Source organism: Bactrocera dorsalis, chromosome 2, assembly GCF_023373825.1.
Source record: "Bactrocera dorsalis isolate Fly_Bdor chromosome 2, ASM2337382v1, whole genome shotgun sequence".
NCBI classification, from domain to species: Eukaryota; Metazoa; Arthropoda; class Insecta; order Diptera; family Tephritidae; genus Bactrocera; species Bactrocera dorsalis.
The window spans coordinates 105,362,096-105,376,329 of record NC_064304.1 but is presented as its reverse complement, the minus strand read 5'-3'; the positions used below and the strand labels follow the sequence as shown (position 1 = coordinate 105,376,329).

General features: G+C 34.7%; 1 protein-coding gene across 1 annotated transcript in view; it reads right to left on the bottom strand.

Annotated features, from left to right (window-relative positions):
- The window catches only part of LOC105227108 (protein single-minded), a 131,456-nt gene that overhangs the window by 27,267 nt on the left and 89,955 nt on the right, over positions 1-14,234 (bottom strand). Inside the window, exon 5 of the mRNA XM_049448873.1 lies at positions 6,219-6,308. Coding sequence (XP_049304830.1) covers positions 6,219-6,308 — 90 coding nt within the window. The remainder of the gene's footprint in view (positions 1-6,218; positions 6,309-14,234) is intronic.

The window sequence follows — 14,234 nt, the reverse complement described above, 5'->3', positions numbered from 1 at the left end:
ATATTTACTACCTACACATATGCACACAAACACACATATATGTATATATGTACATATATAGCTGTGATAATTTATATTTATTTCTTTTGTGACTTTTGCTTGCAAAATTTGACTTTTGACACCTTCTTTTATTAGTCGCTGACGCATGCCCCTCACTCAAGCTGTGCGCGCGCAGCGAGCTTAACGCCAGAGGCCAAGCGAAGGTGGCTAACGAAGGCGCTGTGCACTAACAGTTTTCATATTTAGTATCATATGCGATTACATAATGGGCAAAATATGCAAATTGAGTGTAATATATATGAATTTACACAGAAAATGGCTTAAGTCGATTTTTGGCACTATTGATTTTTTTATGGGAAATGCCTTCTAGACATTTTTAAGTAGCATATGTGTTTAAATAGTAAGAAAAATATTAATATTGAAAAAAATATATACACGTGACACGCAAAAACAGCTTAATGCGATTTTATATAATATTGAATTTTATTTAATAAAAGCGTTTTGGCATTATTTAATATTATATGCATTTAAATAATATAAACAATTTCATATTAACCAAATATACATATGTATATTGTTTCACATAAAAACGACTTAAATCGATTTTTCGTAATATTGCATTTTATTTAGATACATATGTAGATCGTTTCATGTTCTCTAGGCATTATTTTATGTTATATACAATTTTGTAATAGACAAAATTTGAATAATGAGTTTCATATATAAATATTTTACACAAAAATGGCTTAACTCGGTTTTATGCAGAATTGATTTTTTTCTTGAAAATGCATTCTAGGCTTTAAAAAAAAGGAGCATATGAGTTTAAATGATCAGGAAAATATTAATATTGAGCAAATTATACACACGTGACACACAAAAATCAGCCCTACTCGATATTAGACAGTATTGAATTTTGTTTAGTAAAGCGTTTTATGTCCTCTAGTTAGTGTCTTATGCATTTAAGTAATTGGCAAACTATTAATATGATAGAAATAAATACACGTTTCACACAAAAAACGACTTAACTCGATTTTATGTAAAATTGAAGTTTATTGAAAAATCGTTTTTTGCTTTTCAGCCAATTATTTTTTTTAAATATATTCCTCTCACATTAAATATAAAATTATTTTCATAACAAGTATACGTTTTCGGCATGTTGCAGTTACGTTCCACGGCTTAATATGCCACATTAACTCAGTTGTATCTGATTTCGTGTTAAGCGTTTACTTCATGTTGCCACACATATTTATTACGTGTAGTTGAAATATGATTATTATTTGTCTGTGCTATTAAGTCCAACGCTTGTTTCAAGTTACCGCCGCCATTAGTAGCGTGCTCGCTTCAAACGCTGAAGTCATAAAAAGCGACTCTGTGCTGTTTGAAATTCTGTTTTTTTGCTGTCAAGTTTATGCTTTGACCATTCATATTTGATTAATTATCAATTAGAGTTGTTATGATATTATTTTTTACGATTGAAATTAAGTTGTTGCTCTTGGTTACTCGTGTTTTCGTTAAGTGGAAATTTCATATGACTTTTTATTATATTTTATTGTGCAATATTATTTAAATTGACACTTGTGATTTATGGAATTATTGCTATTTGCATTTAAGTTTTTATTTTCTTTTAGTTTTTGCATTATTTTTAACAAGGTTTTATAGGTTCATTTATTACTATGCCTATAGTTATCTCAATCATATGATAGGCCACATGATGATGTGTTATGTTACTGTAAACAACACAAAAAGCGCTCATATGTCAAAACGTTCTGAGTATGTAAACTAATAAAAATGTCAAACTTTACCATAAAGTGGTGAATTGTCATATTGCAAGACAATGCTTGCCAAATTTCGACATATAAAATGGCAACCGACGTATTAAGTTAAATACTCACATTGTCCTTAAAAAGTCCTTTTATTTTTGTTGTGCAAACAGAATTATTTTCAATACATATAAAAATCAGAGTAATTGAAAATAATGAAAATATTTTAAAAAATTTTAAATTGCCAAATATTAAATATTAAGTTTTAGACCTGTTTATAAAGAACTAAATAATCGCATTTTCTGCTTATTTCAGTGAATCATAATTATTTTTTTGAAAGGTGTATGTTTCTGTTGCTACGAGTTCTTTCTTTAATCACTAAGTCTTAAAGTATCTCCGAAATATGGTGCAAAGTTATCTTAGTAACAGAAAACTGCTGTAAAGAGGGATCACGACAAATAGCGGTCCTGTCAGGACTAGCACAAGGTTCCATTTTAGATCTAGACTTGTGGAACATCAGCTACGACGCTATACTAAAACTCTAAATGCCGGACGAATCGTACTTAATTGGCTACGCGAATGACATTGAGGCAGTAATTACAGCCCGAGACACAGAGACGGAGAAAAAGCGCGAAGAAAGCTTAACCAGGTCATGATACGGACGCAAGCATGACTCGCACAATCTCCCAACTTAGCCCCAGGCAAGAAAAGAGAAAGCTCATAATATCGACGACTATCAGCGTCCTATTTACGGAGCTGAGGTCGCTTAAAAAGGAAAACCGGCGTAAGCTAGTAGCCAGAGTGCAGCGCACCGCAATAAAGAAAGACGCAATGACAATATGGCAACGAAGATGGGAGAACGAGAGCAGCGGCAGATGGATGGCCAGACTAATAAAAGACTTATACTTATGGACATGCCGTAAATCAGCAGAAGTCGACTTTTACACAACCCAGCTGTTATCCGGTTCCATTTTCCTCGAATATTCTTGCCATCCGACATCAGCTCGGACTTACTTGATTTGACAAATGCTATTTTCTGTGGAGATGCGGTGTTAGAAATGCCATTGAAAGTATTTTCAACCTAATTTTAAAACATGGCTTTAAGCATTCAAAGTTTCCCATAGATATAATATGTAAAAAACTTACTTTCAGTGAAAAATTATAGTTTTCAAATTTTTGTAGAAAAAAAAATAGCTCAACGAATTTTTTTTCAAGCCAATAATTTATAGATTTGGCTCACCCTAATATGTGTACCTAAATGCATGTTTATACATATGTTAACAAAGTGAGTGGGTGAAGTCAGCTCTAAATATAAAACATTTTTTGCACAAAATTTGGCAGAATTGAATTGTAACCATAAAATGTTCCAAATCCACAGTCGCACGAAATTATTGTGTTCACCTTACAACTTGTTTTTGGGAGCGCAGAGTCGCACCGAAAATGCTGTGTACACGCTTTTAATGGACTGAGAAATGTTGTTTTCTTGTACCGTTAGTGTGCATGTTACCAGCGATGAATGACAACAACATAAACTTGTCAGTTAAAAGTTTGGAGATGCAAAAACAGACATGAAAATCCAAAAAAAAATAAAATAAATAAAATAAAATAAAATAAAATAAAATAAAATAAAATAAAATAAAATAAAATAAAATTAAATTAAAAAAAAAAATAAAACATAATAAAATAAATTATTTTAAATAAAATTAAACTAAATTAAATCATATAAAATTAAATATAATTAAATCAAATAAAATAAAATAAAATGAAATAAAATAATCAAAAATTTTATAAAAATTGTACATAAAATATATTTAAAACAATAAAAAAGATTTAACTTAAGCAACCACAAATACTAAGCTCATTTTCTAACAACAAAAGGCGATTTTTGTCCAAAAAAAACGATATTTGCCATTTTATGTGAGATTTTCGAGGCAAAAGCTAACAGTTCAGTGCGCTGTGCGGCAAATTAATCAAAGCTTGGTAGGCAGCGTTTGGTGGCATGCAACCGAAAGCTAGTGGCAAGCTGCGGCTGCTGCTAAAACAACTGCAGGTTGCTGTATTGCGCACGTGTTGTTGTTGTTGTCTTCATTTTGTGCCCGTTTTTGTTGTTATTAGCTCTGCTGTTTTTTGTTGTGTTTGCTGGCAGCACTGACAGCTCACAGAGCAAACAACCTGTGACATGCGCGTTGTGATGTTAAATCCGTCGTCAGTTGTCAAAGATTAGCATCACTTTTTTGTAACATTACATTGCTAGTGTTGTTGTTTTTGCTGTAAGTTGAGCGGCACTGATTTCGGTTGCATGTTGCTAGGCTGCCGTGTTGCTGTATATTTTTGTTGTTGCATTGGTTGCAATGCGAAAAAGTGTTCAGCAAAACGTACTTCTCAGGTGTTTTTGTTTTTATTTTTGTTAATTTTGTTTCAAACTAAGCTTAGCTTAAGTAGCTTGTAAACTTGCTACTAAAGTTGTTGTTGCTATTTTTTTGTTGCGGCTTGGCAACTGCTAACTGTTGCTTTGATTTTGGGCTGCTATTTGTAGGTTTTCTGCGCGAAAATTTTCAGCAGATTTTTTTATTTGGCGGGTTTTTAGGTTAGAAGAGCGCAAACAAACCGAGAGTCCTGGAAGAAAAATTGTTTATTTTGTTTTTTTTTCATATAACCCATCAGATTAAATGTTGACACAGATGCTTGACATGCCTTTCAAAATTACTAGCATGACTTGTGAAATAGTGCAACACAAGGAGTTTTAGAGTGGACATTTTTATATCCATTTGATTAATTTTTCGGTTAATATACAAAATTTTCTATTTTATTATTCATTTATTCTGAACGGAAAATATTACTTATATGTAATTTTTACGAATATTTACATTATTTATAATGTGGCCATTAATTTATTGATTTTATTCAACGAAAACATAAGAATAACAGCCGCATTAGGGTGGTACAAGAATTATTCCAAAAAAAAAAAACAATAATGCTTGTCATCTTAGCATGTCAAAAGAAAAATTTCCCAAGTTGTGTGAAAATATTTAAAGCAAATTTTTCAAATAACTATCTTTCTCCATTTACCATGTTTAAGCTACATTTGTGATATATGCCTTGCAATGCATACTGCTGATTTTTTTTAAATATTTTTGTATCAAAATCATTTTGTATCTTCGACTTAAATATTTTTATATCTGCTAATTGGATACCCATAATTCAATGAATGGAATTGTATACACCCTTTAAAAAGCTGCAACCTTTCTTTTCCAGCTACCCTTCTTCGACTGCAATATTTTTAAACCTGCTTAATATGATAACAAGGATTTGCAATGAAGCGAAAATATTTAATTGTATACACTATTTTAAACAGCTGGCAACCCTTCATGTAGTTTCTTCGTTTTAAATATTTTTTTAAGTCTACTAAATTTGATATCCATATTGCAATTTTATTGTATCAATAATTTTAAACAGGTGGCAACCCTACTCGAAGAATCTTCTTTTAATATATTTTTTATTCTTTGAATCTGCTTAATTGGATACCCATATTTCAATTGAATTGTATTCAAAATTTTAAACACGTGGCAACACTTCTTGAAGTATCTGCGACTTAAACATTTTCTAAATCTACTTAATTTGATATCCATATTGCATTGTAATTATACAAATAATTTTAAGTAGGTGGCAACTCTTCTTAAAATATATTCATCTTAAAACTTTGTCAGAATTGTTTAGTTTGATATCCATATTGCAATTTATTTGTATAAATAATTTTAAATAGGTGGCAACCCTTCTCAAAACATCTTCCACTTAAATCGTTTCTTCAATCTGTTTAATTCGACACCCATATTGCAAACTAAAAGAAATTAACCAGGTGGCAATACTTGTAAAAAATATTTGCAACTCAAATTTGTTTCCATATTAAAGATTTCTCCAATATGTTATACTCGTAGTCGAGTTAAAAACAGCGCGCCAGTCGTTTCTTTTTTTCGCAAATTGGACGATGGAGTCATGTTTAGAAGTATGCGCAAGTGAGGATAGTTCTCTGAGCGCCATTCACTTAGTAATGGCTAGAAACGATTCCTTTATATATGGCTTAAGCAGCTCTCGACCTCCGGTCTTAGACCAAGACTCCTCTGGATAATCAAAAAACATTCATTTGAAGGCGATATAAAGTGGGAGGGCGAATCATCCCTACTCAGGGTTGTGCGCTGATTTCGGGACCCGAATTATTATTTCAGCTTGGCGGCCGAAGTTCGAACATAATAGAAAATTTAGATTTTAATGTTTCAAACATACACATCTTCTTACTCCGTGGCTCTGCACCAAATATGATTTATAGCTGAATTAATAATTCAGATATCGTAGTTTTTTCAACTAAAAGCAGAATGTAAGCTTGACAATAAACCAGAGCACAGAACTGCGCTATTTGCTTTGAAGGAATACAATATTTTCAAAAATAATTTCACCACTTACCATTGAATGCCCCAAATACTCGGCTGCATTATCGGAGATATAAAGCAATTTGCCATTTTGCGTCAGCATCATGAGGAAACCTGAGAGCGCCTGCAAAAGTGAGAGAAATGCAAATTATTAAAGCAACAAATAAAGCAAAAAATAACAACTGAAAGGTGTGAATTTCATAAAAACGCAATAAACCTTTAAGTGGTAAAAATTATTTTGCGAAACCCTACAGAAAGTGTCAAAATTAATGTCGCATTAAAGTAAGCAACTCAAATTTGCTTAAGCTTCAATGAGCTTTACTGGGGCGTGAGTGAGTAGCGAAGCTCCAAAACAGGTTGCTGTATTTAAATTTGAGTTGAAGCGCAGCTGCGGATTAAAATTTGTAAATAAAAAAATTGGTAAAGTCAAAGTTAAAAAACAATAAAATTTTTAGTAAAAGAAATAACAGAAAAATTAAAAAAAATTAATTAAAAAAAGATAAAAAATATTAAATAAAAAATAAATAAAATATTTTTGAGTAAAAGAAATAACAGTAAATGAAAAAAAAATAAAGAAATTTTTTTGAGTAAAAAAGAAGTAACAGAAAAAAATAAATACATAAAAAATGTTTCGTTGCTGTGAGAAAATCGTATTTTTGCATTTGGCCTTCGCAAGTGTGGTTCCTCAGCGCTTATTAAATTTATACCGCATGCAAATGTGTTGGTGACGAGTTGTTTTTGGGACCTCAAATTGTATGCACCTGAGCATTCAGCGTTCCATTTACAGGTATGTCTTAACAATACAGCTAAAAAGCTTGTGGCAAAAATGGTTATCTCTTTGCTTGAGAAGTTGGTAGCTGCTAGTTGGTGCTTGGTAGCGCAAATATCTGCTTAATTCAGTCACGAATATAGATCAATCTGCCGCAAATGGACTAAAAATGCCAAGCTGAAGCGTCAGTGTCAAGTGCGCGACAAACAGCACAAACAACAACAACAATAATAATAGCAATAAGAGTCAAACTAACTGCATTCAAATTCATAGATATTGGTTAGGTAAAAATCACAGAAAAAAATACTAAAACAAAAAAAATTACCAAAAAAATTAATAGTTGAAAATATCAAATAGCAGCAATGCAGTACCGAAAAGCTATTAGAGCTCAGTGCTGGCAGTTTGAAATAGTTTGAAATGCACGGTAGCTGCGGAGTCGAACGGTAGCTGCCAGCAAAAGTATATTTCTAGCTCAGCAACATGAAAAATTGATATACCAGAAAGCGAGAAGCTAATATGTATATGTTATATATGTGAGAGTAAGAGGGTGGTGTGAGAAATCGTGGTTTGTATGATGACTTTTGTAACAAATTTTTATTTTCGAGTAGCCAAAAATTTGCTTATAGTTCATTGGATGCTGCTTTATAAGAACCATATTTATTAGCATCAAACTACCAGTAAAAAAAGCTTGCACTGGCTCATATTTGTTATAATATTTTGAAAGAAAGCCTAACTTAATAACTAAGTTCAGAGATTGTTCTTTTCTCGTTGGTGATTCCATGCTTCGCTTTTGTGAGGGAAACACTTTACTGTGAGCTTTGCTATTTCAGATAATTATAGATATTTCTATTAAGCTGCCTACTAAAAGACAATAACTTAAACTTTTGTCTAAAAATAAATATAGATTTTGAATCATTTTCCAAGGTGATTTCTTTCTACAATCTCACTCATAGCCATGCTTAGGTCAGGCCAATTGGAAAGTCCTTGGCCTACCATAGAAAAACATCTCAAATGCTTGATTCTGTTTTTTTTTTTTAATAAAACAAAAACGGGTGGAAATGTCGATGAAATTTTGTATGGAATTCGATTTCTTTTGCATGGCCACCATGGGCACGATTGCAGATCTCCAGACACTGAATGCAATTTTCGACGGTTTTCAAGCATAAATCGGTAGACACTGCTGCAATTTCAGGTTCGATATTCATACGAACTTGATCAATCGTCGCTGGCTTGTTGGCATAAACCATAGACTTGACGTAGCCCCACAGGAAATAGTCTAACGGCGTCAAATCGCACGACCGAGGCAGCCAATTGATTGGGTCATTTCGTGAGATAACACGTTCACCAAACTTGGTTTTCAATTAACCAATTGTGACATTGTGCTGTGTGGCTTGTGGCGCTGTCCTCTTGGAGTCGCATATTGTCCAAGTCCATACTAACCAATTCGGGCCAAAAATATTCCGTTATCATTGAGAGGCTTCCCATTCATAGTAAAGTGTCGGTCTTGAACATCACAGAAGAAGTAGGGCCCAATAACGCCGCCGGCCCATAAACCGCAATAAGCGGTAATTTTTTCGGGGTGCTTTTGGTGACTCAAGGAGTACGTGTGGATTGCTGACTTTCAATTCTTGATCTTATAGGACGATTATGACGGCAATGAATTGGCCGTAGCGCTCTTAAAGTTGAGGCCACTGACTTAGAATCAGTAGTAAATTTAAATTATTTCGAGATATAGATTTGAAATTTTGCACAAGACCTTGCCTCACCAAGAAGCTGCTAATTTTTCAGAACCGTTGATATAGGACAACAGTAGCCTATAGCTGTGATAGAAACTGAACGATTGGAATAAAGTGTTTGTATGGAAAATTTTTCAGTTCAGAAGTGATCAGGGATAACTTCAAGAAATTTAGCATGGATTATTCTTTAAGCAAATAGAGCAATATCCGAAAAAATTATTTAGATCAAGCCACATAGAATATAGCCGCCATACAAATCTGAAAAAAGGGCTACTCCTTCTAGTGGTAGAAAATGATATTTAGCTATAATACAATATCTTCATTCCTCGATCCCCAAATAAAAAACATTTTCACTTTCTACAGCCTTTCTGCAACCTTTCAAAGCAACAAAAATCTGCAATCGCACTACTCGAAGTAGCAAACTGACATTTGACAGCTGAAAGGTTGCTTTTACAGTTAGATAATACCAAAATGTGCCTGATCTATCAAACTACCATTGTATATAGCAGTATATTTAAGCATTTGTATACAATTACATACTCGTATACATATATAGCGCCAAAGTAAGTGCGAAGCTGGCTTGCAATTCAACGCCTCAATTACACTAGTGTGAGCAACTGCAGCAGCAGCAGAGACAGCAGAGCAGCAGCAGCACCAGTGGCCATTCGTGCCAAATCCACTGCGGTTACATACCGAAAAGCAAACGTATGCGCTTACAAAGAAATGCCATTCCAGCAATTCCTGTGCGCTTTACGAGATGCAGCGATTCCAAATGCCAGTCGTCAGCCAAGCCAAGCCAACTCGTCCAAATAGAGACACAATACTTTGGCGATTTGGATTTTCATTTCAATTTCCTAGGAACTCCGCGCATACAAGCCGATTTGTGCCGGCAAGCCAGTAGCCAAGTCAATCCAAGCCAAGCCAAATGTAGCTGCCGAGCCGCTGTGGCAATCAGTGTGTCTGTGTCTTTTGGTGGACAAAAATAATAACAACAACAGGCGTACAACAATAATAGTAGCATTAAGATATGAAGCCGTACAGCAGTCGGCACCAGCGACCATTTTGCGCGATAACAGCATTTCACATTTAATAGAGTTGTTTCCGATGAAGACATTTCATTAGTGTCGCAGCCATCAGTTGTTGGCCCCCAGCTGGTTGCTGGTTGCTGTGTGCTCTGTGCTGAATGCCGACGTTGTTGTGCAGCGCGAATATTTTCACAAGTAACACACATACTTACATACATACACATATGTGTACATATATATATTTTTGTTTTTGTTGTGTGTAGCTTTGCAGCCGCTGCTTGCGCTGTTACGTCATTTAGACGCCTTCGGTATGCTGATGAGTTCCGATGACTCGCTGACAAGCGGACACTTTCCGCGCAATTTATTCATGCCACAAATAATGCTTGGGACCGCTTGCTGCGTCGCCTTCTGCAGGTATGCTCATTTAAATACAATTTATTGATTTAATTTGGACGGGTGTGTCTCGTTTAGTTGGATGGACAGATGAACTGTTCTGACTGACAAGTTGATTACGAGGTGTTCTTTGCATTTACTGGCCAAATGATGGGTGCGAATGGTTTTACTTTTTGGCTTATATACAGGCATGTATTATACTCGTATGTGATGCAAAAATAAATTCGCATAAATGCATTTGTATTTGAAAAGCTTTTTTGGTAAATCAATTAAGAGCAATACTGTCATTAATATATATTTATCTTCAAATTAGAATATTTTATGATGAAACCTGGAAAATCAGTTGGTTACACCCAACCATAAAAACCATGAAGACATAAAACGGATTCTTGTCCCGTAATTCGTTTTAGTTATCCATATCTCCAGATATGGTACGTGTATTCGCCAGGTTTTGAACAGTCATCAATCGCTCATGAATACGCCTCCGACCATATTTTGTATGAAATTTTCGAACTGCGGCCGCAAGCTTTCATTATTTTTGAAATATTGTTCAATAAAGAAGACACGTTGCTCTATAGTGTAACGCTCCATATTTACTAAGCCTAACCTGTCAACTGAGTTTCAACAAACTTACAATTCACAGGGTGCCAAAACATGTGAAGCACGGTGATGAGCGACGACTCTCGTTTTGTGTTTGGCCAAAAAGTTAGTATTGTTAGAATATTGTGGTGAAAAGAGACGGCGTATTATCGTGGTATGAATTTCCCGACAACAAATAAGGTTGTTTAAGACGATTTGCTTCACGCACATGGCTTAAAACGGCTAAGCAATATTCTCTATTCACCGTTTAACGCTGTGGCATGAATTCATGGTTAACGAAACTACGGTCGTCAAAGACACGTTTGAGTAGCAATTAGATTTTTGCTCGATTTTGATGCGTTTCTTTTGGTTTGTGCTAATTCTTGTAGCATCATTTGCTACGTTAGATTGTTGAAGGTTTCGAAGTCATCTGGTTGAGATGAGACTGTTTCAATACTTTTTAATGATTGCCACATTTTTGGGGTTGGAAGAGCTTGGATTTAAAATCCTAAGCTTATTTATGACCTTAGCAGTTTGGTAGTACGGTCAAAATATTTCAGAAAACTGGATACACATGTTTGAGCCGTCGATCGTAAATCTGCCGTAAGATTCATTAATTTGCTCAATAAGCAGCATTTCTCTTAAGATTTTGTTTGTTTAACATGAATCTAGTGATAGCAAATTCAATATTCCTGGGTGTCGGGAGTCAGCATTGAAGCATTTTCTTAAGAAGTCGATTGAAAGTTTGATACTTTTATATTAAATAAAGTTCGTAGCTTAAATATTTCGAATTGGTAAATGTGGTGGCATTATATTCGCATGTATGATATTATTCTCTGAAAATATTTAACTCAGGCTTAAAATATGAATTTTCTTATTAAGTTTATTGTTATTGTAGCGCAATTGAATTAGCTTTACACGTTTAGCGATTTTCAGTTTTTGGCTTTTTTATGCAGTTGACCTGACCCGACTTAGCCCAGTCGCCATAAAACCTATTAACGATTGGCACTCAAATCTTGCACACACGTACTCATGCAAAATTTATAAAGTTGTAGGCGATATACTCGTATATTTAGGTGTATATGTTGAACGTTGAGCGCATAAATGCGAAGTCTAAAAAATGTTTGACACACGAAACGAGTTTGGAATTTCAGTAAACTTATGGTTATCCATAGTTCAAAAGTGCATAGTGAGAGGAAATAAGTGGGAAATAGTAAAATATATATATAGAGGAGATAATTTAGTAAGTTCAATTAAAATACAAATATAAATATAAGTATTGTATTATTTCTTTGCACTTTTTAATGAAAGAAATTAGTTGTGATATCGAATTTCAAGATGGAGGTTTGAAGAACACGACGCGAAAGCCTTCTCTGGCTGCAATTTATGCTTTCGGGCAACAAAAAAAGCTAGTAGTGAATTTAGTTGGAAGATTAAGTACAAAAAAAAAATCCTTACTTTTCATTTTAACAAAGTTCTTAGCGAAAAGTGAGCAGTTGTGTGGTGACACGCTTGATTCTCTGCAAACCATTTAAAAAGGTTACAAATTCAGTATTCAATATTCAAACAGTCTAGTTGAATGCAAATGTTGCCAAGATCTCGAGCTTCAATTTTAGGGACCAAATAATCGGTTATCATGGCACGTTAACGGTCGCTGTTGATGATTACGTTCTCCCCGGCATCATTTTTAAAGAAATATGGAGCGATGATTCCACCAGCCCACAAACTCCACCAAATAATTGTTTCTGCTGAATGAAATGGCAGCTCTTGAATCCCCCCAGGTTGCTTTTCGTCCCAAATGCCGCAATCTTGCTTGTTAACATACTTCTTGAAACTTTTAAAGAGAAGGTCGAACGGCTTCAGTTCTTGCACACGCTATTTTTTGTAGATTTTCAATTTCAATAAAATGAGCCAAGTCGTTTCATACGTCAGTCCGAGTGGCTGCGAATGGCGCCGATATTTCTTTAACAATGATGCCGGTAAGAACGAAACCGTCAATGGCGGCCGTTACGCGCCATGACTATTTGATGCCTGAAATTGAATTTTGTGATTTTGGCGACATTTTGTTCCAACAAGACGGTGATACTCCCCATACTTCGCATCAGTCAATGGATTTATTGAGAGAACATATCGGTGAGCAGATAAGTTCACGTTTTAGGCTTGTCGATTGGCTACCAAGATCTTGAGATATCACACTTTTAGACTTTTTCTTGTGGGGATACGTGGGATGTGGAGACGTAGCCGTGGCCAATATTTGAGAAGACAATCTTCAGAAAATAAATGCGAAAGAAAGTTCTTTCGAATGAAAATTAAAAAAAAGTAGCTAACCACGAAATGGATCACCTTTCACTTTGTAGCAACATGTTGCGGGAGTATATAAATACAAAGTTAAATTTTTTTATAAAATATAAATATTTCATTAAAAATGGCGCACTTTAGTACCTTCAAGGCTACAATATTCCACATACAGTTATATCAAACTTACTTGCTTCATATACATATGTATATGAAAAGTAAGTAGGTATATGTCTATTGATTTTGCCATATGATCGCCACAAATTGTGGGAACAGCGTTGCATTGCTGCGCCCTAATTGTGAAAAATGTGAGTTTGCGAAGAAATAGCGCGCAGCAACAATAACAAAACACACTTTTCAAGAAACCTAACAACAAATTGACAGCCTAAAAACGAAGAAAAAAGTAAAACTAAAAAAGAAAACAAAAACTATTAAATGCCACACTTTTAACAGCAACAACTCTACTATTTGCTGCAATTTTAAAGTAAAACAGACACTCACACATTTAAACATATATCTATATACTTATGTATATATATATATATATATTTGTGTGTATGTAAATCGGAAGTTGTGGCAACAGATGTGCAATATGTTGCACGCAGCTTGAGTTTTGCACGCGTCTATGCCTACAAAACGCTGCGCGAACGCAATAAACTCCGATCTAAAATAGGCTAGGCGGCCCTGCAGTTCGCCCTTATGTAACGCGGAGTGATATTTTGTATGTAGCTATGCTATCGGTGTAGTGTTGCTTGCATAGACACATGTAATTGACTGTTTTGTGCGGGATTTCAAAGCCGTAAATTGTGGCGTTGCCGCACTGGATGCGTGGCAGCTATTCGTTTTATGGCGCTGTTGCGAGACAGGGGATCTCAAATATGAAATTTACGGAATAATTCAGAGAAAAAACCTTATATCGATTTGTAATGCCTACCACAATGGCACCGCACAGTTTCAGCAAAAATCATGAACGCAATGAACTCCAAACGAGACTTTTACAGATGAAAATCCAAAAAAAAAATCCACAAAGTGGGTTTGGATAATCCCAAAGATTAAAGTAGTTTGTGGCTGCCCGCATGGTTCCATCTGTGGTCCGTATATTTGGAACCTTATGATGGACTCTCTGCTTGAGCCACTCTGTAAGTGTTGTGCATATGTGGTTGCTCGCGCTCTAAATTTTAAATATTTGGGGCTTAGGTGTGGGGGTTGGCATATCGATGACAATGCTACTTATGAGCAGATTGTCGTATTGT